The 23,979-nt window shown below is 38.7% G+C and overlaps 1 protein-coding gene across 1 annotated transcript in view; it reads right to left on the reverse strand.

Moving 5' to 3' along the window:
• PCSK2 (proprotein convertase subtilisin/kexin type 2) overlaps window positions 1-23,979 on the reverse strand; it is a 123,427-nt gene that overhangs the window by 91,992 nt on the left and 7,456 nt on the right. The window contains exon 2 of the mRNA XM_056488189.1: window positions 10,126-10,230. Within this exon, the coding sequence (XP_056344164.1) occupies window positions 10,126-10,230 (105 nt within the window). The remainder of the gene's footprint in view (window positions 1-10,125; window positions 10,231-23,979) is intronic.

Below are 23,979 nucleotides of genomic sequence, written 5' to 3' on the forward strand. Positions count from 1 at the left end.
GAAGCATTTACTCATCTTCATCAACCCATGACATACATATTAGCATTTTAACTACTGTTAGCTATTTTGAGGTATTAAAGGCTGAAAAAGCCGTATTCCAATGCAGCATCAAATATCTACTGCAGCAAACTACTCAGAAATAATTTAGATCTAAACCTTTCATTTATTTCCATTGTATCTCCAAATACTGCAATCAACTTTCAGTGACCTTTGAAAAATCCCTTTTTGTATTCATGGAGCACATCATGCATACAAACAGCAAAGTACATTAAAACGGTATGAGTGGATGCACTACATAATACATTTATTGTGTGATACAGTAGCATATCCCATAAAAGCTATTCTTTTAACATCAGTCTCTTAGGAGAAAGTGGGTGGGGTTTTTAAAGTCACAGCCCTGTGACATAATCCCTGGTACACCATGCTTAAATACTCCAAAAAATGACACCAAAAAATATTCCAGTCTTACGTTGCTATTGATTTAACTGTACACCCTCAGTCTCACCACTTTTTATTTACTGCCAAGGTCATATACATTAAATGGTTATGGTCATTTAACTGTACACAGAGGAAACCCCATCAACTGTTTTAACAACTGATTTTCTGACATCAAGAACAGAAATAAACTTACAAATTTATTTTGCTTCGTTCTAGACCTACCATCTCACAATCTGGTACCATATACTATTAGATGCAATATTTTACTAATTTTATAATCTTCCCAAGTTGGATGCTGAACAACATATTTAAAATATTTTGAAAGGCAGTTTTCCAGCCTCCATATTTTGTATTAGGCTTAGAGATTTGCTCAAAAGAAAACAGAGCCCAAAATATTTGTTGCATTGCTCGAGGAAGATTTCCTAGCATACAGTTTAATTATACAAGATAAAAGGAAGTATAGCTGAATACACACACTTCCTAAACTGGACGTGAAGCCAGCCTTGAAAACAGAGTTGCACAAGAAGTTTGAATTCTGTCACAGCTTTAATGTTGGTGATTTGGTCATTTTTAAACCCCCACATATTTTGCACTCACCAAGCACCAACAGTACTCCTATGAATTCCTGGATCCAGCAAATGCTGAGATACTACTTTCAGTGACTGAAAGCTCAGCATATCAAAGCACTGCATTCCTTTTTCAAAATCAAATCAAACTTGTCCTAAACCAAAGCAATATTCTGCATCACAGTGGGTTCCATGTTACTGCAAATCCATTGGCTCACTCTGTCCATTCTTCTCTACATCCTACTAAAAAACCCTAAACTACATAGCCTCACCACTGCCACTGCTTGTATTGTAATATTTAACAGACCTCTCTGAAGATCCGAGGCTAGAAATTGTACAGACAAATAACAAAAGTGAGGCCTGATCTATGAAACAGAGACTCTCTGCATCAAGCAGGAAACAAGATGGAAACGGGAAAATGCAGGGAGACAGGGGAGTGACACTGCAGTCAGGAGAAAAGACATCAGCCATAAAGCAGAAACTTAACTAATGCAAATCAGCAATTTACAGGCAGCAGAACAGAGGCTGAGTGCGGCCAGCTATCGTAACAGGTTTTTGTAAAAGTACTGAACTTCCTCATGGTTACAAGTGGTTTTGAGAGGTAAAGCTCATTCTACTGCCAAGTATCATGTTCAGCAATATGAAAATGATGCAATACGTGACACAAAGCACATCAAGATGTCACCTGAAGTATCCCAGCGCCACAGAGAAAAATTAGCCACATCTGACTCAGTCATGGTCATGTCTAACCTTGTCTTAAAACCAACTATGCAGACTCCCCAGATGCTGGTGGAACCAGGACTATAGTACATCACTGCTTTTATTTTTGGAAAATTCTACATTAATCTGCACAGTGCTGCCTTTGCCCATCAGTCTATTACCCTGCAATACATTCACTGATATTCTTTTCTAATAGAAACACTTCTAGCTTACTCTATAATCTCAGTTATACAGTATTTTTATAAAAGACACTCTCTGTTTGAGTTTGATGTCATTTTGATAGTCTGTTATTTTATTGTGTGCAGTTAATGGTGCTTTTTCATATAATATAGATGTAAAATATTTCCAACATTCTTTAATGTTGATGTTGATCAACTGGGTTTTTTTCTCCATCTTTCTAGTTATAAATAGAAATAATAGATCAGTAAAGATTAGCTTTTTACATTGTGCTGGACATAATTTTCTCCAATAGCAAACTGTTTGAAATATTTAATATTCCATACTCGATTGTGGTGTGATATTTTACTTTAGAACTGTACTGCACATCACAAATACAATATACATATGCAGTCCAAAGATGAGCCAGTGATACCACACTAAATCTGAGGAACTTAAACTTAGAAATTGTGAAATTCTTCAGCACATGCTCAACACCCTCACAACTGCAGTGAAGAGGATTTCCATGTCAATCTAATCGACAGCTTGAGTATCTGAATAACTCTAGGCCTCATTATTTTTTATTAACACAGAAACTGATCATATAATAATTGTAATATCTGAATTAAAGAGCATCTAGGAGCTTTACAGCTGGATCCTCCACTGGTCAACTACAAAAAACATAGCTGGACAGGGCTTTCCATGAGCAGTTAAATCCAGCAACTTACTGGGCCAGAACAGTCTACAAAGACCAGAGACAACAAAAGTAGGATGCCCTCAGATTCAGTTTTCAATAGGCAATCACAGGGAATTCAACAATCACTGTCTGCAGTGACAACCATGCTATATATATAGTACAGTCACAAACCAAACTTAATACCTCACCAAATTTCTGATACATTTTTTTTACATTATCACAGAAACAATTTCATAACCTAAAGACTAGTTTATCCCCAGGATTCCAGAGGCAGAGAAGTACCCTCTAACTTACATAAGCAGTGCAAGAAGGGCAGAGTAGTAGGAAAACCTTTTTACTCACTTACAGACACTTAAATTTCCTCTTTGCAGCCCTGATGATTTCTTGTTTGGAATGATACAGTTCACACAAAGTATGAAGCATATTTTCTGCAATTACTTATCTCTGCCCTGCTGCCTATATGACCCTTTCTCTTTCCATGTTTGAAGCACAGGTTGAATTCTACCTCCACAGAAACTGACTCTGTGTCTGCTTCTTTCTTCTCATGTTCTTAGATAATAACACTCATAAACCTGTATATTTCAATAACTACACACCAATATCTGCATAGGGTTCAAATACTATAAAAGAAAACTGCCCCTTTAAGCACTAAATTTTCTCAGCAGTAAGACACAAAAGATCAAATACCAGATGACATACAGGTGACTAAAGTTCCCTCAAAAAAAAGTCTTTTTTTTCTTACAATGCTGGCCAGCTGGCTTCATTATGAATTAGAAACACAAAATCTTCAAAAACAGCCCAGAGCTGTGTGAGAAAGCAAAATAAATATAGTTCAAAATGGTATCAATCTGAAAAAAGTAACAGTAGCAGAAGAGGCCTCCCACTGTGAACTGGTACAGACTCATGGAAACCCCTCCTCAAACACAGTGAATAAAGCATAAAACAACTTATATCAGAAATGATAACCCAGGGATCCATTCATGGAAGTCACTGCCTGTTTTTTGCACAGCATGCTTCATTTCACCATGATAACTGAAACAAAAGTTTCTTCAGTACTTGTTTGCAGTGCAGCTTCAATGAAAAGTGTGTGTTTGAGGGTGGTTTGGGGTTTTTTTCAGCATTAGAAAGAAGACATTTCCTCCCATGAGTTTTCCTTGGCTGTTCAGTACTTATTATAGATACTTAAGCAGAGCTTTTACTACCTAACGTTCCATTTCATATCAGAAAGATAATGCTGATGTAGGTGTAATGCAGTCCTGTGGTCTCATAAAATTATGGCATCTCCAAACTTCCCCTGAACATAATCCTACCAGTAATGTCAGCCCTATGACAACAGATATTACAGCAAAATGCTAGATTTTACTGAGAAGTCTGTCAACCTCTACCATCTGCAGCATGTATTTACATAAAAGAGACAAAAACATGAAGAGTTTTTCATTTTGCCATTCTCCCATCTCTCTGTCATAACACAAACATAACTCCCTGTATGGCAGAGAACTGGATGACAAATCTGAAGCCTCCATCGTAGGTTTGAGAGGGGATGGCAATTCTTAGGCATTACATTCATTTATATAATATTTAGCTCAACAGAAGTTGAAAATTTTTAATCTGGGATCACTGCTGTGGTGAACCACACAAAAACAGTGCAGTTTTTTCCACAGTGTCAACAGCAGGAGTACAACAGGGAATTGGTTAAGTGATGGCCCTTTTTCTCCTGCTGCCCCTTTGTTTTCAGGAGCAAACCAGCTTTCTTCTCAGATAGAAGAATTATCTTGGGATATCTTCCAAGCTTTTATCAGAAATTCCCAGGGAATCAAAGTCACTAGCACTGGTCCGGAATCTGAGAAATTATGTGGGGCTTAGAGAAGGAAAAAAAAATGCCAAAATTTGCCATTAAAAAAATAATTTTTAATTGCCCTTATTGCTTCATTCCAAAGACAGAATATTATTTGTCTCCAGCAACAGAAGGCTGGACAAACAAGTTACACTTCCACAGCAAATACAAAGGTCTGAACAAAGGAAAGCTCCAATGGTTCCTAGCCCTTGCATCCCCAGATCACTGCACTCCACACTGGCTGGAGAACTAGGTAGAACTGAGGAAAACTGGGTTTCCCTCATGTTATCAGGAAGATATTAATTTTTGCAAAGGGGAAGATCTGTGTTGACACCTAAGAGAGCATGACAAAAGGCTGCACCTTTAGCCCAGGCCAAACCTGTCATTAATGCTGCTAGAAAAGGTCCTGAAGATTGACTTATATTGCACTGCCATTGCTAAGGGCTGCTGTGCTTCTTCTTCCCAAGCTGCCATCCATCCCACTTTTTCCCGGTTAAAGATGAACCATGGATGAAATATTAAGCTCTGACTGGAGAACCCCCACCTGGGGGCAGAGGGCACTTCTGCCTTACGGGTTGCAAGGGTCCAAGCAAAAAGAAGCCAGTCATAATAACGGAGCACATAAAGGATCTCAAGCAACGAAGGAGATGAAAGATTTTGATTTATTCAATTAAATGCTTACATCCTCTGCATTTACAGCCCCCTTCTTCTCCTCATCCCATGAGACGAGCAGTTGGGAGTACTGTTAACCATGGGCACCTGGTTAACTGCTCCTGTAAGAAGCTCTGCATCCACTCTCCTCAAGCTCTTGGATCAGCACAGCCAAGTCTCCCTTTCCAATCCTTTTCTGAAATGTAACAACTGCCATCACTGGGTGTTTCTCTCCAAAGAAGTCATCATTTAAATGCCAAACTCACTCAGTGGAAGATTTTCATTTAACCTTGCCTCCCTCCACACACACATATTTATTCTCCCAATAGCAACACAGATTCACTAGCATAGAGATGTCAATAATGGGACTCAGCTCTTCTTTGTATATTATAGCTTCTTTCCTGAGCAGGATTAATCTTGGCAGCTGTCTGACAAGAGAGACTGTGTGGGAAGAAAATGGTTTTATCTAAAACTTGAAAAAAACAAAATAATCTTTGAGAGAACAAACTATGTTTAAACCCTTCTACTGAAGGAAAAGACTATTTACTAACAGAAAATACCCACCAACAGCAAAAAATACAGAAGTATTGGTCAGAAAGGAAAAAAATGATCACGCATTTTTTCTTTCCTTTTATTTATGTGGCCACTTTTCAAAATGTTTACATAATAATACAGCTGAGGCCACAGCTGTATTTATAATACAGAAGACCAGAAGGTAAGTCACCTTTGAAAATAACAATGAATTGGGTTTGAACGGCCTGGTTTTGGTAGTAGTGGGGGAGCAGGAGTGGCTTCTGTAAGAAACTGCTAAAGCTGCTAGAAGCTTTCACCATGGCTGGCAGAGACAAGCCCCAGCAGCTCCAAACACAGTCTTGCCACTGGCAAGCCTGGGACAATTAGAAATGGTGGTAATGCCTCCGTGATAACACATTTAAGGAGGAAAAAAAAAAGAAGTTATTGCACAGTTGTAATTACCAGAGAAGACTGGCATGAGAATATGTAAGAGGAACAACTCTGCAAACACCAAGGTCAGTGGAAAAGGAGTAGCATCAAGTGCTCCTGGCACCACAGCTGGGATTCCTCTGCAGCCTGTGGTGTAGACCATGGTGAGGCAGCTGTGCCCTCCAGCCCATGGAGATCCATCGGGATGCAGAGATCCACCTGCAGACTATGGAAGAGACCCATGCCAGAGCAGATGGGTGCCTGAGAGGTGGCTGTGACCCTGTGGGAGGCCCATAGAGAGAGGAGCCCATGCTGGACCAGTCTGTCCTTGAATGACTGTACCCCATGGAAGAGTGACCCATGCTGCAGCAGTTTTGGGAGGACGGCTGCCCATGGGATGGCATCACACTGCAGCAGTTTGCAGCAGGTGCTCATGAGAAGGACTCAGCCTGGAAGTTTAGGAACTGTCTCCTGCAGCCCCCACAATGGCATGAGGGAACAACTCCTCTCCCTAAGCAACAGAAGAAACCACAGGTGAAGAACTGACCATAATCCCACTCCTCGTCTCCTTGCACTACTGGAGTAGGAAGTAGAGCTGGGAAGGAGGAAGGGAGGGGTGAGGGGAAGGTGTTTTTAAGGATTCAATTTACTTTTCATAATCCTGCTCTGACTTTGTTAGTGTAAATAAATTCAGTTCATATCTCTAATTACAGCCTGTTTTGCGCATGATGTTTGATGATTGATCTCTCCCATTCCTTCTCTCAATCCATAAACCCTTCATTATATTTTCTCTCCCCTGTCCTGCTGGGAAGGAGAGTGACAGAGTGAATTGGCAGACACCTGGGATTCAGCCAGCATCAGCCACCTACAGAATCAAATCCCATGGTTTTGCTTTCTTTTAGCTGTGGTGGAGCAGGACAAGACTCCATTTCCCCATCCTGCTTCTGCTGTACTAGCAAAGAAGGCAATATGAAGTATATCCATATTTCTGATTCACTTTTCCAGGGCAATCACATTGATGAAACCTACCACGGTCCCTCATTATTAAAAACAAAGTTTGCTCTTACAGAAGCTGTATTTCCCCTTGCTCACTGGGAAGACTCCCTAAAGGTCCCATCACTCTGAGACTGTGTTATGGCATGCACTTGGGAAGCTACACATTTTGATGTCAGTATGGATACCTGCACTTTTTTCTTGAACAGTTCAATAGGACAACACACTATGTGACAACACTACATGTACCTTCATTCATTGCCTGGACTGCATTATGCTTCAGCAATATGAATCTATTAAAAAATGTTAAAACCATTGTATTTGAGATGGCTCTTCAAAACAAGGATTAGTTCTTCCTGGATTTCTAGAAATTTAATAACATTCCATTCCCACCCCCCTTAACTGCCGTGATGTTTATCATATAACTGCTGTAATGTTTTTAGCATAGCTCCAAATTATTTTGTTTCAAACATACAGTAAATTTTACACGACAAAGCATTTTTAAGCATTTTAAAAGACATGCAGATCATGGAAATGATGCAGTAACCTGTTTGCATAGTGCTGTGCCATCTGTCTTAGACTCCTGAAAAACTGACATGGATCCTCAAGGGACTTACTTGACTAAAAACATTAATTGAGTGAACATCTGTGCTGTTTTTCAGCTAGTAACTAAAATCAGTAACCCCCTTTGTAACCCCCTTAAAAGTGAAAAGTATACAGAATAAGCGCAGCCCACTTTCTCACATTTGGGTAGGGCCAAGCAACTTTTTGCAGCACTTACCACACAGCATTTACCATAAAGATTCCTGAGCTATTTTTATAGCCCTGTGGTGAAAGTTTTCTTCCAGGCTAGCCTGAAAAAAGGACCATTTTATTCTTGGCTTCACACATTAACATATTAACCATGAAGTGCTGCCATTTGTTGCTAAGTAAAATTGATCATAAATGGTCTAGAGAGTTGCCATTACATTTAGAAATTACTTTTAGAGTTTGAAATTAAGTGCTGTCAACACAACTCATGTTTCCATTTATACAGAAATTTGACAGGAATTTTTATGGCTTCACATAGAAAAGAAACCTCACAAAGAAAAGAAGAAGAGAGATAAGAATATTGATTTTAATTGCTCTCAAATTGTATTACATAAAGCAGTTGACCTATATGGCATCATAAGAGCTCAAAGACTATTCAAAAGGGCAGGCTAGATGAGAAAACATCATGTTATGCATGGAAATGAAACACTGTTTCATTCCCCTTCCATTTTCCAGCACAAACCACCAAGTCAGAATTCACCCAGGGTCGTCCTCTTTCTCACATGGGAAATATTCTGTTATTTAAACACGGCTTTATTCCCTGAAATCAAAGGAGGGAGCCATTGGTATGCAGTACCACGATGAGGTGGAGATTATCAGGAAAAATGAGATTTCACTGCATGTGACAGAAGCCAACTGGGAGTATAGAAACTGCAAATATCAGATGACTACAAAAGGGAGCATCTCTGAACAAGAAGGTAAATTCATTTAAGCTGTTCTTAATAGCAGTGCAGACACTTAGTCCAGAGTATCAATGCAAAAGCCAGTCTGGAATTAGTAAATGAATGCTCAGACATGTAATAGTAGGCTGCAATGAGAATTGGTGGTTTCATATAAATATCACAGGTATTTGTAAAATTTTCAGAGACTTACCGAATAGTTTATTTCCAAAGAGCATATGGAATGACTCTGCACAGCGACTGTACTCAGCTACTACTTTTTAATGTTCTAAATTAATTGTATGCTTTTTTTCTTAAATTTTCTCATATATTTCCTTCTGAATGACTTTAAAGATTGGGCGGTTCAGATACAGGAAACACATCTCAGGACATTTGTTTTAGTATCCACTAATTACAGATTTATCCCAGTGATTTACTCTCTGATCCCTGCTCAGTAAACAAAACAATGGAAGCCTGCAAATTTCAAGGCAGGTTGGATATGTCTCTGCTTCATAATCCCTCACCTGTATCTGGTTTTCTCTTTAGAGAAGGGGACCAAAAAGAGGTACCCTAGAGTACCTATCAGCCTCTCGGGACAGAGTAATGGGGCAGGCAGCACCTGGAACCTGTGTGGTTCCCTCACATGGCTCTCAACAGAATGACTAGCCATGGGCATCCTAGTTGGACCTGGGCCTGGAATTACTTGAAATTTCTGCAGAAGCAGGAAAATTAAACAGGGAGTTCATGAGACCTTGCTTGCTCTGGTGTTACAACAACAATTATGATCTTATTTAAACTATTTTCCTCTTCTTCCTACAAAAGTGTTTCTTTGTCATGAGTGTTTCAATAACACAAATCTTGCAATCGCATTCTATCTGGAATAAAACTGTTTCCCCCTCTTCACAGTGCAGTGAATTGAAAACTTATTATAATCTATTTGCTGTCATGATATCATTCCTCAGGCCTACTTTCTTCGGGCAGTAAATATACTTCTTGTGCTACCTGGTCCAACTTCAGCCCAGTATTAAACTGGTGCAAAAACTCTGCATATAAGGAAAAAGAATTTGTCAGTGCCAGCTCATAGCCTTCCAAAAAAGGGGCCTTTTTCTCCTGTCTGAAAGGTTTATGCTTCTGAAAACTGAGCACACAATTTGTAGACTGCAATCAAGAGCCTCTAAAAGAACTACTCAAGTTTGACATCTTACATTCCTCCAGTAACCGGTGTTTATACTATTCCCTGAGAAAAAGGGACTCTGAGGATTGCTGAGAAAGTGCCACTATTCATACCACAAGGTATTCAGGGCTGAATAACCTATGGGTAGCAGGTTTCATGGAGGGGACAACCAGTGATGTACTTCAGATGGCTTCTCCCCAAATTACAGAGTGCACAGAGATGTCCTCCTGACTATGGCATCACTGAGTCTTACTGGAGAGAGGATGCATCTCAGAGAATGACTACCTCTGACAGTGAAATAAAAATAAAAGCTGAGGCTGTTTGGGAAGTGTGTGCTACAGAGGCCACCAAGCTTGAAACAAGCACAGGGAAAAAAAACCTCATAATCGTAGCCACAGATTCTATCATCATCCTGATCTCATAAAAAAATGGTCTGTGTCACAAAGAAAACATGACAGCTGCACATGTAATGATGAAACACTTACCCTGGAGTCCTTTTCCAGATGAATCTTGTGTTGAAGGCTGCGTCTTCTCCTGGCTTTAGCAAGGCCATTGTGATAAAAAAAGTATCCAGATTCTAAAAAAGGGAGCTGAGGGGAGAAAGAAAAAAAAAAAAAATCATGTAGTTATTGCCTGTTAATAAGGATGACAAGAAAACTTTCACCTGTGAAGCGATTCAGAAATCTACAACACAACTTGTGAAGAGCTATACCAAAGAGCCCAAATCACTCTTGAGGATGCCACTCCTAAGTTATTTTTGAAAAGTGCACCCAGTAGCATTAAAGTTGCTTGCCACAGGTGTACAGTGCATAACTTCCCTTGTATACACTTGCTACTCTTTCCACCTTACATTTAAGGTCAACAGTGCCATTATTTCTGATGGGCACCCCAAACCCCAAGAGGAATCATGCCCTATTTCCTGAAAAAGCCAGAATAAAAGAACAAAATTAACTGCAAAAGATTTGAAACTCCAGAGAGCATCCCTCACCAAGAGAGCCTTACATAAATGGTTTGCTGAGCTGTGGTAACACACCCAAAGTGACACCATAAAATAGAAGGCAGAAAGCAAAGAGATTTCCACTTTCAGAAAAATATGATACTTGGAATTTATTCTGAGCACCCCAAAATGGAATATACAAACCATATAAAGAAAACAGACAGCTCAGTGTTCAGGTGGGAACTGTGTTCTACACCTTTAATATCCAAGACATTTAAGGAACAAGCAAACACCTCCGGAGGGCTTCCCATTATTAAATGCATTTCTCTCGTCTGGACTGGCAGAGAGCAACTGAAGGCTAATAGACATTTAGCTTTTAGAAGACTAAAATACATAAGTGTTAGGAGAACAGCATCCCACTTCCGGCACTTGATTAGGAAGTTACACTTGAATCTCAAATGATCAGTTCTTTCCTCATTTGAACTTAAGAGGGACATTCCAGTTGAACATTTAAATCTAAGCAAGTAACTGCATGTTTTTAAACCAAGCTTGTCCTTGTAAAAGTTGAAAAAAATGGTTGGGAAGTTACACGTTAATGCTGTGGATACTTCAACTTCAAAGGCTCAACTAGCCTGCATGTAAAATACCTCTTTAAAAGAGATATTCTAGAACAGCTATGACAGCCTGTTCCATTTCTTTTTATTATCTATACTTCATGATAACAAAAACATCTTAGCAGGAGTTCAAAGTTCTTTACTGAAATAACAAGGCTGACATCTAGATAGAAAAAAAAATGTTAAAAAAACCTGGGCTGAAAACAGGTAGCAGCATCACGCTGCCCTAAAACAGATTCTCTTCCTGTATACTGGTATATACAGTGCACAAATATAAATTACCTTCTACGAAATTATCGCCTGTTTCAGTCAATCACTATATCTGGTACACTTGCACAAGCATATTTTACTATACATGGGAAGCAGTGTGGAAACAGAAGATAGTGAAATCTAAAAGTTTAAAATCTGGTCATTCAAAAAACGAGTATGCAAGTTTGGGTTTTCTTTTCCTTCAAAGTACTTTTTTATGTTAATTGAAACTGTCTCTTTACTATCACTGAAATGAAAGCATTTCATTTTCATGTCAAAGTTTCATTCTGTATGATATATAAATGTGAAGTAACTTTAAAAAAAAAAAAAACGAAAAATTCTGTTCTGATAAAAAAGACCTCTTTTAAAGTGTTTATAAGAGGTTAAGGAGATTTCATCAAAATCATTATGGTTCCCTGGAGCTGATCTGTACAGCTGACTGGAGAGCTTTTCTGGGCGAATAATCAGAATATTTAGTTTCAGCTCCATACACCTGTGAAAAATACAACAGCTGAGGTAGAAGGAGAAATAAGGCTATGAAAGCTCACAGTAGAGGCCACAAAAGTCTCCGCACTTTGTATATATCCTCAGAGTCTGAGTCTGAAAGTTCAAATTCTGTCTGAGTTTAGGTAATTAGGTAAAAAAAGCAGATTTACATTTTTAAAAAGTATTGTAACAGTTTTAAAAAACAGATTTACATTGTATCTGACATCTTTACCAACTGGGTGATCAGGTACTTACATAACCCAGAGTTTGGTAATAGATCTGGCTCTCCAGGAAAAGGCCCTTCCTCCACATTGGATACATTACTCTATGCCTCAAAAACATGCAGGACGGAAAAAAATCTAAATAGGCGGATTAGTTGCAGCTTGAAATCCATCCTGGTGTGCTATCCATTACCATCCTTTGCTGTCTGTGCCCCAATTCTCTCTGTGCCCTCTAATTCTCTCTGTGCAATCAGGCTACTTTTCTTCCTTTTATTTCAATATCAACCATTAAAATCAAATAGAGTCCAATATTGATCTTGATGCTCTTCCTTTAAGGACTAGTCTAAGCAATTTTAAAGATATCTGGAAGTATAAAACAGATATTTGTTGTTTATTTTCCATTTAAGGTTAGAACCTCTTAGCATGAAGCAATATTTTATATAGTAACCTATTAAAGCTGGTGTATTTAAGTTTGACCATAAGCAATTACCATTAGTACAGCAACGACCAGACTTACAGACAAAGTCATGAATAAGACTGACTAAGATTATTCCAGTCTTTCCACAGTTATCCCAGTAAACTTTGAGGAACTCTGATATTTTACGGTTCAAATGGTTTTTCACACCAGATCAATTAAACCTAGAGGGGGACACCCAGGAAGCCAGCTCAGAGAGGCAATACCTGAAAGATTATGTGATCTAGAATGGTGAATTCTGAATAATGAATAGCAGAAACCAAGCAATTTTAAGGAAGAATCTAAATTCTGCAGTAAATCCTTGAAATCAATGAACATACATATAGGAAAAATCAGACACAAGGGAAAGGGCCTAAAATGTCAAGCTTTGATGAGGATTTTGCACTGAGATCTGTGAATACCACAAACATTGACTGAAACTTCCAATTTTGAGGGACTCCTGCTACCAGGACAGTAACATCCTGTATTCAACCAAATGGAGGACACAGGTAGTGCACAGTAGGATTTACATTCCCTCTATCAGCTACTCCAGGGAGTCTCTTTTGATTTGGAGCAAAAGAAATAATAGTGAAATGAACAGTGCAAATAATGAAGTGAAATGAAAACAGACTCCAAAGTGTCATCAGCAGCATCTGCTCTGTAATGTTGTAACTGTAAAGCTGGAATTGTTATGGAGCAAAATTCCTATTCTGGTAACATCAGGCTCAACATGTACAATGGAACAGCAATGCACTCAGCCTGGTGGCTCATGTTCCTGCCCTCAAAAATAATTAGCTATTAAGTAAGATAACTAATTACTGGATAGCACTTTAACATTCAAGTGAGGAGGATTATTTAGAATTAGAAATGGGCCTACGTACTGCCTTGATGTATAAATATTGTCCATTACAAGGCACAGCTTTCAGAATCTCAGGAATTACAAGCACTTCATTACCTGCAGTATTTGTATAAAAGTACTGGTGAAAAATACGTAAAAGCAAAACCAAAATCACAAATAAAACAAAGCAAGGAGAGCAAAACATTTTATATCTACCTGTCTCCTCCTTTTCTTCATATTTGCAGCCTCCTTGTGGTTATTAATAACATTTTCTGGAGCAAAGATTACATGTATTTAACCCTCTTCCTGAAGGAAGTGGACCAGAAAATAACTTTTAAAAATTCAGTGATCAACTAAATGCAGGAAAGAAGAACTCTTTCAATGGAAGAGGCTTAACTGAAAGCAAAATAGATTTGATGATTTTAGGGTCTTTCCCAACCTTAACCATCCACGATTCTATCAAAATCGTTAGGCTGTACCATTTGGTATGGAAAGAAGCAGGAAAAGTTTCATATTGCCCACAGTTTTAGCACCAATACGTCTGAGGTATTTTAGCTGCTCTCAGGCTACTGCTGAACCACAGAAGCTGAGGTGTAATTATTACTGAAATAAAAATAAGTAAGTTAAATTCATGGTTCTCAACCTTTCTGCACTCTCTTCCTTACAGTCTTTCCCCAGAAAGAAAAGGGAGTAACTCTCTGCTGCCCTAGATGAGGCTGCTGGAAAGAAGGCCTGTAAACACACAGCTACAATTCTCCCCTGCCAGGCTCAAGCATCGCTCCTGAGAGATGCCATTCCCCAGTATTGAAAGGGAGAAAAAGACCATCTACTGCTGAGCTCTCAACTGCTCTGAGAAGGAAAAATCAGGTACAAAGTAGTCTGGTCCTCAGAGACACCTGATCTAGGATAGGGCAGCACACATAGTTCCCTCAGAGCTGATGGCTTCCATCCCATCTTGTCTACTTGACAGTGAAAATCAAACTGCCCTTCTTTCCTGGTCCTGCCTTGAACAATATGTACAGTGACACTAATCGCAGTTTTGCCTGTCACAAAGCAAAGTAAATCAATATAAGCTTCCAAGCAGTGCAGAAGTTTAAAGAAAAGCCATAGAAAGACTAAAATCAGATAATGTTCCTCATTCTAAAACTGAAGCAACTGAGACCACCTCGGGCAGAGCTAACACTAAAAACAAGCATCAGCATCTCCTGACCAGAAAAGCCCATTTAGCAAAGGTATTATGAAGCAGCAATAAATTCTTAAGAAAATACCCTAGTCGAATAAAGCTGTCAGTGGTATCAATACTTTACCTGGCTCTCAGGAACAGGTCCAGCATTCACAGCCTATCACTAGTTTCAAGAGGTAATATACAACACAAAAATAAAGATGAACATTAGTTCCATGGCTTACCTTTAATATCAAATTTTATTAGCTCCTTATCTTCAACATGGCATTTTACTGCCTCACTACAGAGCTCTACGTACACTATGGTGCCCACAAAAAGCTTAAGAACAACCTGGATTGCCCCCTCTTGTTTTAATGGGAACTATCTTTGCCCAGCCTTCCCATACTGCCTTTCACACTGTTTCACACAGTACAGAATCCCAGCAGTATACTGCTGGCTTTTGTGCATCATTTCCAATGATTTCTCCCCAATACTGTAATATTCTAAAACCAGTTTATTTTAATCTTTCGTTAAGGTTCCTCTCCCAAGTTACTAATGGGGACAAGTCTGCAACAACTCTCTTTTGAGCAAAATAATTTATAAATACAAGCAAAGGGCAATTTATAGTAAGCTACCGCCTTCTTTGGTCACCAAAATTCAGCATAAATGGATCTGTCAGTGAATGCTGATTCACAGAAAACCCTCATTCAGCCAGGCTAACAGACCCTCCCCAGCGTTCCTTGCCTCCTTAGTATGAATATGTGGCCATGGATGTGAGAGTTCAAACGAACACTGGTGCTAAAGGAAAAAAAAATATATACCCATACCCTAAATAATAATTTTAAAATAATTTTTTTGTTTTTAAAGTGCAACACAAAACATCTCTCACCACAGAGTCCAAGCACTGACCAAGCATCCCTCCTGACTTTGAAAGGAACCATAAATTGACACAGGTGACTTCTTTCATCCCATTACTGCTCAGTAATTAGACCAACAAAATATGACCTAAATCCAGTACAAATAAATGTATTTGGAGCCTTCACAGATCCCACAGGCCTCATACCTTCAGTTACCATTGTAAGAGAAGCACAACAAAGTACTTTGCAGCAGAAATTAGAAATCTTTTTTATCCCAGTTTCACCAAATGCACTGAGGATGCTTATAAATATTCAATATGATTTTTAAAACTCTCTTTCGCTAATTTTCCCTCACCTCAATTAGCATTAGAAATCATTTTATCTTTAAATACACAGATGGGAGCCAGGTCTGAAGTCAAAAGCCCTCACTCACTTTAGGGACGAGGGCAATGTAAGAGAAGAGCCAGCTAGAAACACAGGCATCCTCAGGCACCAAAATGATACAGAACAAAGCATGAACACGAAAGGATTAATTCAAACATTGGCAGAGAAATGTGAAATAGCACAGAGGACTAAAGCTGCACCAGAGATCACCCAGCATGAAATCCAGTCTACTATGTCCCCATGGTCCCAGGCAAGGATTTCACACTTTCATTTGTGTGCTATAATTACTTCAAAGGCTCAAAATAAGGATCTCAGGTGGAGCCAGGGTTCTGTGCAAGCTCCAAACAGCCCCAATGACTGGCAAAGTCAGGCCCAGGTCTGAGTGCTATGACTCAGTCTTCCTTGCATTGTACCTGTGTCTTAGCCAGCTGCCTCTACCAAAATCTAATCTGCTTCTCTTGACAAATCCGGCAGGTGGAAGTGTTATAGCTTCAGCACTCATAAAAGATACGTTTTGTATTAAAACATCATCAGATCATCCTTGTGAAATCAATTCATTAACACAAAGTGAAGTATTCTCTTCCAAATTAATTTGTAAACGCCTGACGCAGACATTTTTGCGTGTTTTCAGCTCTGTTTCATATAAATAGCCAACCATCTTTTAAAGGAATCAACGACAGGTGGTAGCAGTAAGAAGGGACTAAGACTAAGTAGAGACAGAAAAGTCAATGGAAATATCGTAACACACATGATAACAAGGCCACATGTTACTGTTTTTTAGAATAATGGTTTTCAGGAGACTCCTGGATTCTTTGTATCAGGGTGGACCGCGTCGAACAAGACTCAAACGCTCTGTAAATGCTAAAAGCTACAATTGCAGTTTATTATAAAAGAGTCTGCTAGGAGCTGCCCAGCACAGCCACATGCAGATTAAAGAGATAAAAGGGGGGAAAGAAAGAGAGAAGGGGGAGGGTAGAGAGAGAGAGAGTAAAGAAGGTAAAGAGCATAAAAGAAAAAGAAGAAGAAGAAGAAGAGAGGAGCAGGGGGAGGGAGAGAGAGTAATGGGATAAAAGTGTATTGGTGTAATGGAAGAGGGAGAGGAGAGGAGAAGTGGGAGAAGGAAAGAAGAACAAGGAGTAAAGAGTAAAGAGAGGAAGAAGAGAGCGACTTCCTGTTTGTAACACAATAAATCCTTTTCCATCATGAATATTCTGATTCTTAAGAACCAATCTAATACAAAATACTAATTCTATAGCATTTACATGCAACCTATAGGAAACCTTATATTAGCATAGTGTGTGACATTTTAAACTCTAAGATCTAATCTTGGACCCTGATAAGTCTTTTGTGACCTTTAAAGTGGCTCTCTGGCCGAGAGCATTGTTTTGACAAGAGTGGATTAGCTTCAGCGGGCCATCCTGATACCGAAATAATGAGAAAAAGGACTAATGTAGATATAGTAGTAGTCATGCTAAGGCTTAGAAAACTGCAGTTTTCGGACAGGCCCTGGAAACCAACATTGTGAAACAATAGTTAAAGAAATTAGTAGGGCGTATAGAACATTTAGAACTGTGAAAACAATAAGGAATTAGTAGAGCATATAGGACATTTAGAAACTTACAAGATAAGGCTAAAGTATAATAATAAATAAAGGGTTCTGGTGATGGGAAAACATGCAAGGGGGATTAAGGGGGGTAGCCTATAGTTCTGAGTAGACAAGCATGCAGAATTTATAACTTTTAGGAATGATATCTACAAGATTTATGTATCTGTATTGTCTTGAAGAATGTGTACTTTTGCAAGTAGACCATTTTGTAAAAAGGTATAAAAACCTGACGGAAAAAGGGAACTGTGGGATCCTGACTTTGGACGCTAGTCCGCAGGTTCCCCGGGCCCTGAATAAAGCACCGCATAAACTAACTTTGTTAGTTTGTGTTCTTTTTGGGGCATCGGGCAACAATCCTATTGTGTTTATGGTAATTCAGTAACCAGGGCTTTCCTGTTTTACCTTCCGCAACAGTGGTTATTATGTAAGAACACAGCAACCCTGCTTTAAAAGTTCTATTACATCTTTTCAAGCCAGCAAAAGTAGTTTTCAATGGTTTCTGAAAGGTTTCCCCACCCCCACAGCAAAATACCTTTTCCTCTGCAAACAGAGGAAAATCAAAAGTGATGTCCAAAGACTCTGTAGAATATTTGCCTTTGGATTTTATTTTATCCAAAAGGATAAAACAAATCTTCTTGCCTACCCCCTCTTGCATGCAGCAAGAACAAGGTTAAACACTCTCCTCAATAGCACAAGGTATTTAATAAAAAACTGGAAGTAAATGGAAGAAACTGAACCGGTTGTGGACTGTTATTACACTTACATGTCCAATCTGTCCATGTGGAATTCATCTGAATGCCCTGCACAGTTCATGACAAAAGAAAAAAAGGCCCTTTCAAAGCATGATTTATCTCACTTATCTGAGGTGATAAAATGTTATAATACAAGCTGAATTGAGCCCTAGGAACTCTTTCACTCCTAAGTCTGCTTGAGAGAAGCACTGCTGCTCACGTAGATCAAATCTGATGTTAAATGGCTATTGTCATTTTCTCATCAGTTTTGTTGTTACATTATTCCACCCAATGCTTCCAAGCACTTACAAAATACTGCTCCACTGGTCTGGTTACAAGTTTGTGACATATGGAATTTGATCTGCAATTGAATGAATCACACAGGTGTAAAGTTTTACTGTATCTGTATGATTGTTACATTTGTCACTGAAGAGCCCCATCTGCAAGCACATAAAGTCATACAAGTCATCTGTGACAATACCCTGGATTTTTTGATAGTTTTATCAGTAAATTGGAGAAGCCATTTGGCAGTTTAAAAATGGTGATTTTAGTTTATGGGAATGGATCTTTGTTGGGAAGGATGAATCAGGAAAACTTTATAAATATGAGTGCTTAGCAAAAGAGTTTGAGAATATGGAAACCATAAGTGAGACAGAAATTATAGCAGTTTTTGACTGTGTGGCTGAGAGCAACAATGTAGATGCTTGAAGGCCTCTTTCCTTTGTTTAGCTAATGCTAGATGCTACAAATACCAAAGAGCCAGCAGACATCCTCTCCAAGTATGACAGCAAAGGTCCAAGATAAGGTTTAGAGATAAGAAAGCAGTAAAACATGGTAATATAGCAATTCCTATACGTTGTATGCAAATGTTAGAGAATTTGTATCTTGTAATGGACTCGTTAGTGGAAATTAGAATATTCAACATAGAAGAAGTTTTATTGTGTTGTAAATGGGAAAATCTCTCTCTTATGCTCTTTTACTTCTCTCTCTTACTTCGTTCCCTTACTCCCCTCTCTTATCTCTTAGAACTCCTGCCCCCCGACTCTCTCTTTCCATCCTGCTCTGAGCTGTGGCTGGCAGCTCCCAGCAGGGCCCTTTATACCCACGACCTATGCAATAAACTGCAAACTTCAAGACCAGACTATAGAGAGCGCCTGAGTTTGTCCTGACAACCGTCCCCCACAAAGGTTCCCACAGATCTGTACAGTTTAGAGAATTTTATCTGTTACTCCCCAGTAACTGTAAACAGCATTATCAGCTGTACCACATGTCCAGATGAAAGCATGATATTTCACAGATTTCAAGGAGAATGTGGTTGCTTATACATTAGCCCTCAAATTAGACTGTCTAGGTTATCCAGATTGCAATTACCTGGAGTAGGTGATTACTGTTGTTTGGCTGAAGTGAAAGTTGAGCAATCACCATTATGTCCTCTTATATAAATGGGATGTGTGTGTGTGTGTGTGTGTGTATGTGTGCGCGCGTGTGCAAGAAGAGCACCTCAGTTAAGCCCCGGGCACCAGAAAAAATTCTGGAGTTCAGCACCAAAAAAGTCACTGGGAGCATCTACCAATTGTGTTATCATTTTTAGTAGCAACAAACGACCACTGGGAAAAGGAGACAACCTCTCCCATCATTCAGCTACACAAATCCATAACAAACTCACAAACAACAGATAAACATACAAATCATTTAGAATAATTAAGTAAATATTATTTCATCAGACGGTGAATCAATTAAATTTTCTTAAAGCAAGTATATGAAACACAAAATATTTTTTACACAAATTGTGAGAATTTTACCATCCCATTAAAACAATACAGAAAACACCTCCAACCCCCTAAAAACAAAACAAAACAATAACAAAGGAACAAAACAAAATTAAAAAAAAAAAAAACAAACATGCTCCAACCTAAACCACATCCCCCCAAAACCTAAAAAAAAAAAAAAAAAAAACAAAAAAGAGAAAAGAAGCCAAACAGAAATCAGATCCCAGACATTCTTTAGAGACAGTTGGTCCGTACTTGACTCAGTTAATTAACCATAACTCATTTAGTCAGTGCTGTAAGAATAAATGTGGGGTGGGGGAAGGATGGTAATCCAGAAGTGGCTTTGCCAGTTCTACATATTATTGACAACAATAAATAAAATTTTGGCTGTGCCTGTCTCCTGCTTGGAGCAATAGAGCACCTCAGGGTATCCTGTCACTATTTTTATGTTCTGCTGTGTTTTCAAAGTATCTCTCAAGATGTTAATATCCTGTAAGTTTTCACACCTCAAACGACCTTTTCTCCAAGATCATTCAACCCATGACCATTTCCTTTGCTATTTCCCTCTCTGCTCTTGCTTCATATGGAAGCAACTCTGCTCTGCGACAGAGCCAGAACTGAAGTCCAATGACGTGATTTTCAGTACCTTCTTATATTAAGAGAATATTGGGCAATTAGAGCTGTAATATTCTTGTTTCAGCTGCTTCCCATGTAAAATGGCATACTCTTATAAGTACTAGTTTAGTTATTTTACCTACTGATAGGATCAATTTAATTAATGGTTGCACAACACCATGGACTATGATATAAAATGCTTAACTGTAAAATGCCAAGTGCCATTGCAAACATATGTTAATGGGTACATCTACACACGTAATATATCTTCGTGCAATCAGGCACCTCCTTAGCAACAAATATTTGTTAAATGTTGTCATATATTTAAACAATATAAGATGGAAATCTCTTTTTCCTATCAGTATATCTTCCTTAAACTCATAAACATTTTGATTCAGATAGAGTCTGCAAATCTAAATGGCCATGGTATACTTCTGAGATAGATAAATATTGCTGACAGCAATTAGCAATTACAGAAGGCCACTTTGCCTCACTCCTGATTTACAGCCCATCTCTCCTTTTAAGCACGTAACCAAACAAGTTGACTGCTATTGTCAGACAGGAACCTGGTGTCACATCAGCTCCAGAAACAGAGATAAAAGCTATAAGCTAAAGTTTGCTATTTAAAAAACAACATTAAGATGCAGTTTGCCCCAGACACAAATTACCAGTACTTAAACCTCATGGATGAAGAAGGGGCAAGACATTGCTAAACACTGAGATCCTGATTTTCAGTAAGGCACTTCAGCATTATTTTTAAGTCTATGTTCACATAACAAAACGGCTACATAATCATGTGTGCAAGTGCTCAGCTCATGCATCTAAAAGCAGTCAGGAAATCAAGTTTGAATGAAGTAGATCTATAAGAGCAACTTGGAGCAAAATTAGTTGGTTAGTGAGAAGAGCTACTCAAGAAGGCATAGAAGATGTAAATTACTCTAATGCAAGGATTCTAGCTCTTACCAACACTTTAGGAAGATCTGACTTCTTGCAATTCAAAACTTTTACTCCATGTCTGTTCAATGCTAGGCTGCCAAGCAAGAGCTGATAGACACAAAGTGCTTCACAGAGAGGTTTCTGCTATTACACCACACTGAAAAAGTCTTCCAGTTGCCAGAAAAGCAGTCAGTTCCTTGAGAAAAATGTGTGCTTTATGGGAGAGAAGTCAATGGGTAACGTTAAGAAACAAAACTGTGACATTAAAGGACAGAAGGACAGGAGGGTCACAGTTTCTTCTTTCATTTTTTAACATAAGGTAGTAGGCTTGAAAAAAGCAAGGGAAGGAAGCTTCAAGAAAAACATTTTCAGCAGAGCCAAGGAAAAGAGAACATTTTGGAACACTGCTGTTTTTCTTATTTTTGTAAAGTTTCTTGATTCTGTTAGCAGGAAGTAACAGACAGTAATCCTCACAAGATCAGGTCAGAGGCAAATCCTTTACTCATGCCACCATAATCTGGAAAGAGCTCCTCTTGGGTCTTGACACAACAGCATAATGGTCACTTCACAACAAGGAGCAACTGCTCTCAGTGGGGTCAAGAGCTCTGTGGTAGACAGAAGACAAAGGATGACTTAAACCTAGCAATAATGATGAGAAAGGAAAGCAAACAGCAGTACACCTCTCTCACCCTTCCACCCAGGACCTCCCTCACTGACCTTTCAGGCAGCTGTGAAATAAGTCTTTTAATCCCAATTAATAAATGATGGAAGTTTATTGCTGGCAGAAATTGTTTTCCATCCAGCATGTGCTCATATGTTATCTTGCTTCTATGACATTAGCCAAGCAAGGAGAATGTAGGGTTTTAATTAATCACTCAACATTTCAGCCTTTAGAGCTTGAAAAACTGGTTTCTTTAGCAAGGTATAACATATTTAACATGAATAATATATGTTCAGTTAGGAGGGGAAAAAACAGATTTAAAGAGAAAAAAATCCACTTGCTTTTCTGACATGGTTCTATTCTGAACTATATCTTAATTGTAGGAGAAATTGAATGGTTTTACAGTTAAGAGATGAAAAGTACATTTGCCTGAGAATTCTGGCAGTTTAAATGGCAATATAAAAATTAAAATATGGAAATGCTGTCAAAATGAAGGTGTCATAATCCATGACCACCATTTCATCAATGTTAGCAGCCAATTCTTCTAAATCTGCAAATGTGTTCCAGTTCCGATTTTTGATACTTAACCCAAATTCTGAACTGACAGTTCCACTTTACAACTGGCTCAAAACAACTTCTAAACAGCTAAATTCAGTTGAAACACAGTTCTAAAATTAATCGATACAGGGAAGCATCCCATGGAAATCCAACAGTCATGGTTATAGCTAATTCACCATATCTTGGCTGCAGCAAAAGCCTTAAAAAGAAGTTCCTGCTGCACTTTGTGTTGCACAGCAGGTAACAGAGACAGTACTAACACACAGAGCAGATTTCAGAATCACACTCCTCCATTTCACTGGCTTTTCATAAAGAATGAGTAGGTAGAAAGAAGGACCCTCTGTCATCAGGAAAGGAGAGGCTATATTCCATCTCTTCCATTGTCCTAGGTTACAGTGTAAAGATGTGCCCAAAGTATGTATTCTATCACCATCTGCTGAAACCAGGTGGAGCAGTGATTCTTATCTCTCTGGGAGATATCCTCTGCTAATGGGCCATCTGTTAAAAACCAGGTGGGGCAATGTTCTTTATCTTTTTCACGACCCATCCTTCCTCCAAGAAAATATCTTCTGTTAATGGGTCATTGAGTCCCACTGCATGACTAATAAAATTACATCATAAGATGCTCCACCCAGGGGGAGGAGCCAAACATTTCCTACTTAAAAAAACCCTGAATTTTGGAACACCAAGACAGTCCTTACCCACTGCATTCCAGAGAACAAGAGCTACCAGGCCTTTCTACAGAAGCACTACTTCCACAAGACCACTTCATCTAGACAGTTACCAACACCCTAACTAGTGGGGTGTCAGGTTGTGTTCTGACTCTGTCAGTGGTTTTCTTTTGTACTATTGCATGTATTTTATTTTTCTCTTTTTTTCCTATTAAATTGTATTTCTGACTTGGAGTCTCTCACTGGTTTTGCTTTCAAACCATTACACCCATTTAAGGAAGAGATTTACCTCTTTGGCTCTAGTTTGGTATCCAATAATTATCTGAAACAGCAAATTTCTCTACTTAAAAATATTAATATTTAAATGCGTATTTGCTGGGTTTCAGGTTTTCACAGATTGGTTCTTTGGAGAAAGATGTTCTGACATATTATTATCTTATTCACCTGGTAAGCAAGTAATCTAGTTCAGTCATGAGTATCTGGGACACATTTGCCAACTGGTTTGATATCAACACTGAAGTCACTATTTCCATTTGCCTTCTGTGGACAAAGTAGTTAAAAATGGAACACTTCCAGAGAAGTTTTGTTTT

This window comes from Oenanthe melanoleuca, chromosome 3, assembly GCF_029582105.1.
Source record: "Oenanthe melanoleuca isolate GR-GAL-2019-014 chromosome 3, OMel1.0, whole genome shotgun sequence".
Taxonomy (NCBI): domain Eukaryota; kingdom Metazoa; phylum Chordata; class Aves; order Passeriformes; family Muscicapidae; genus Oenanthe; species Oenanthe melanoleuca.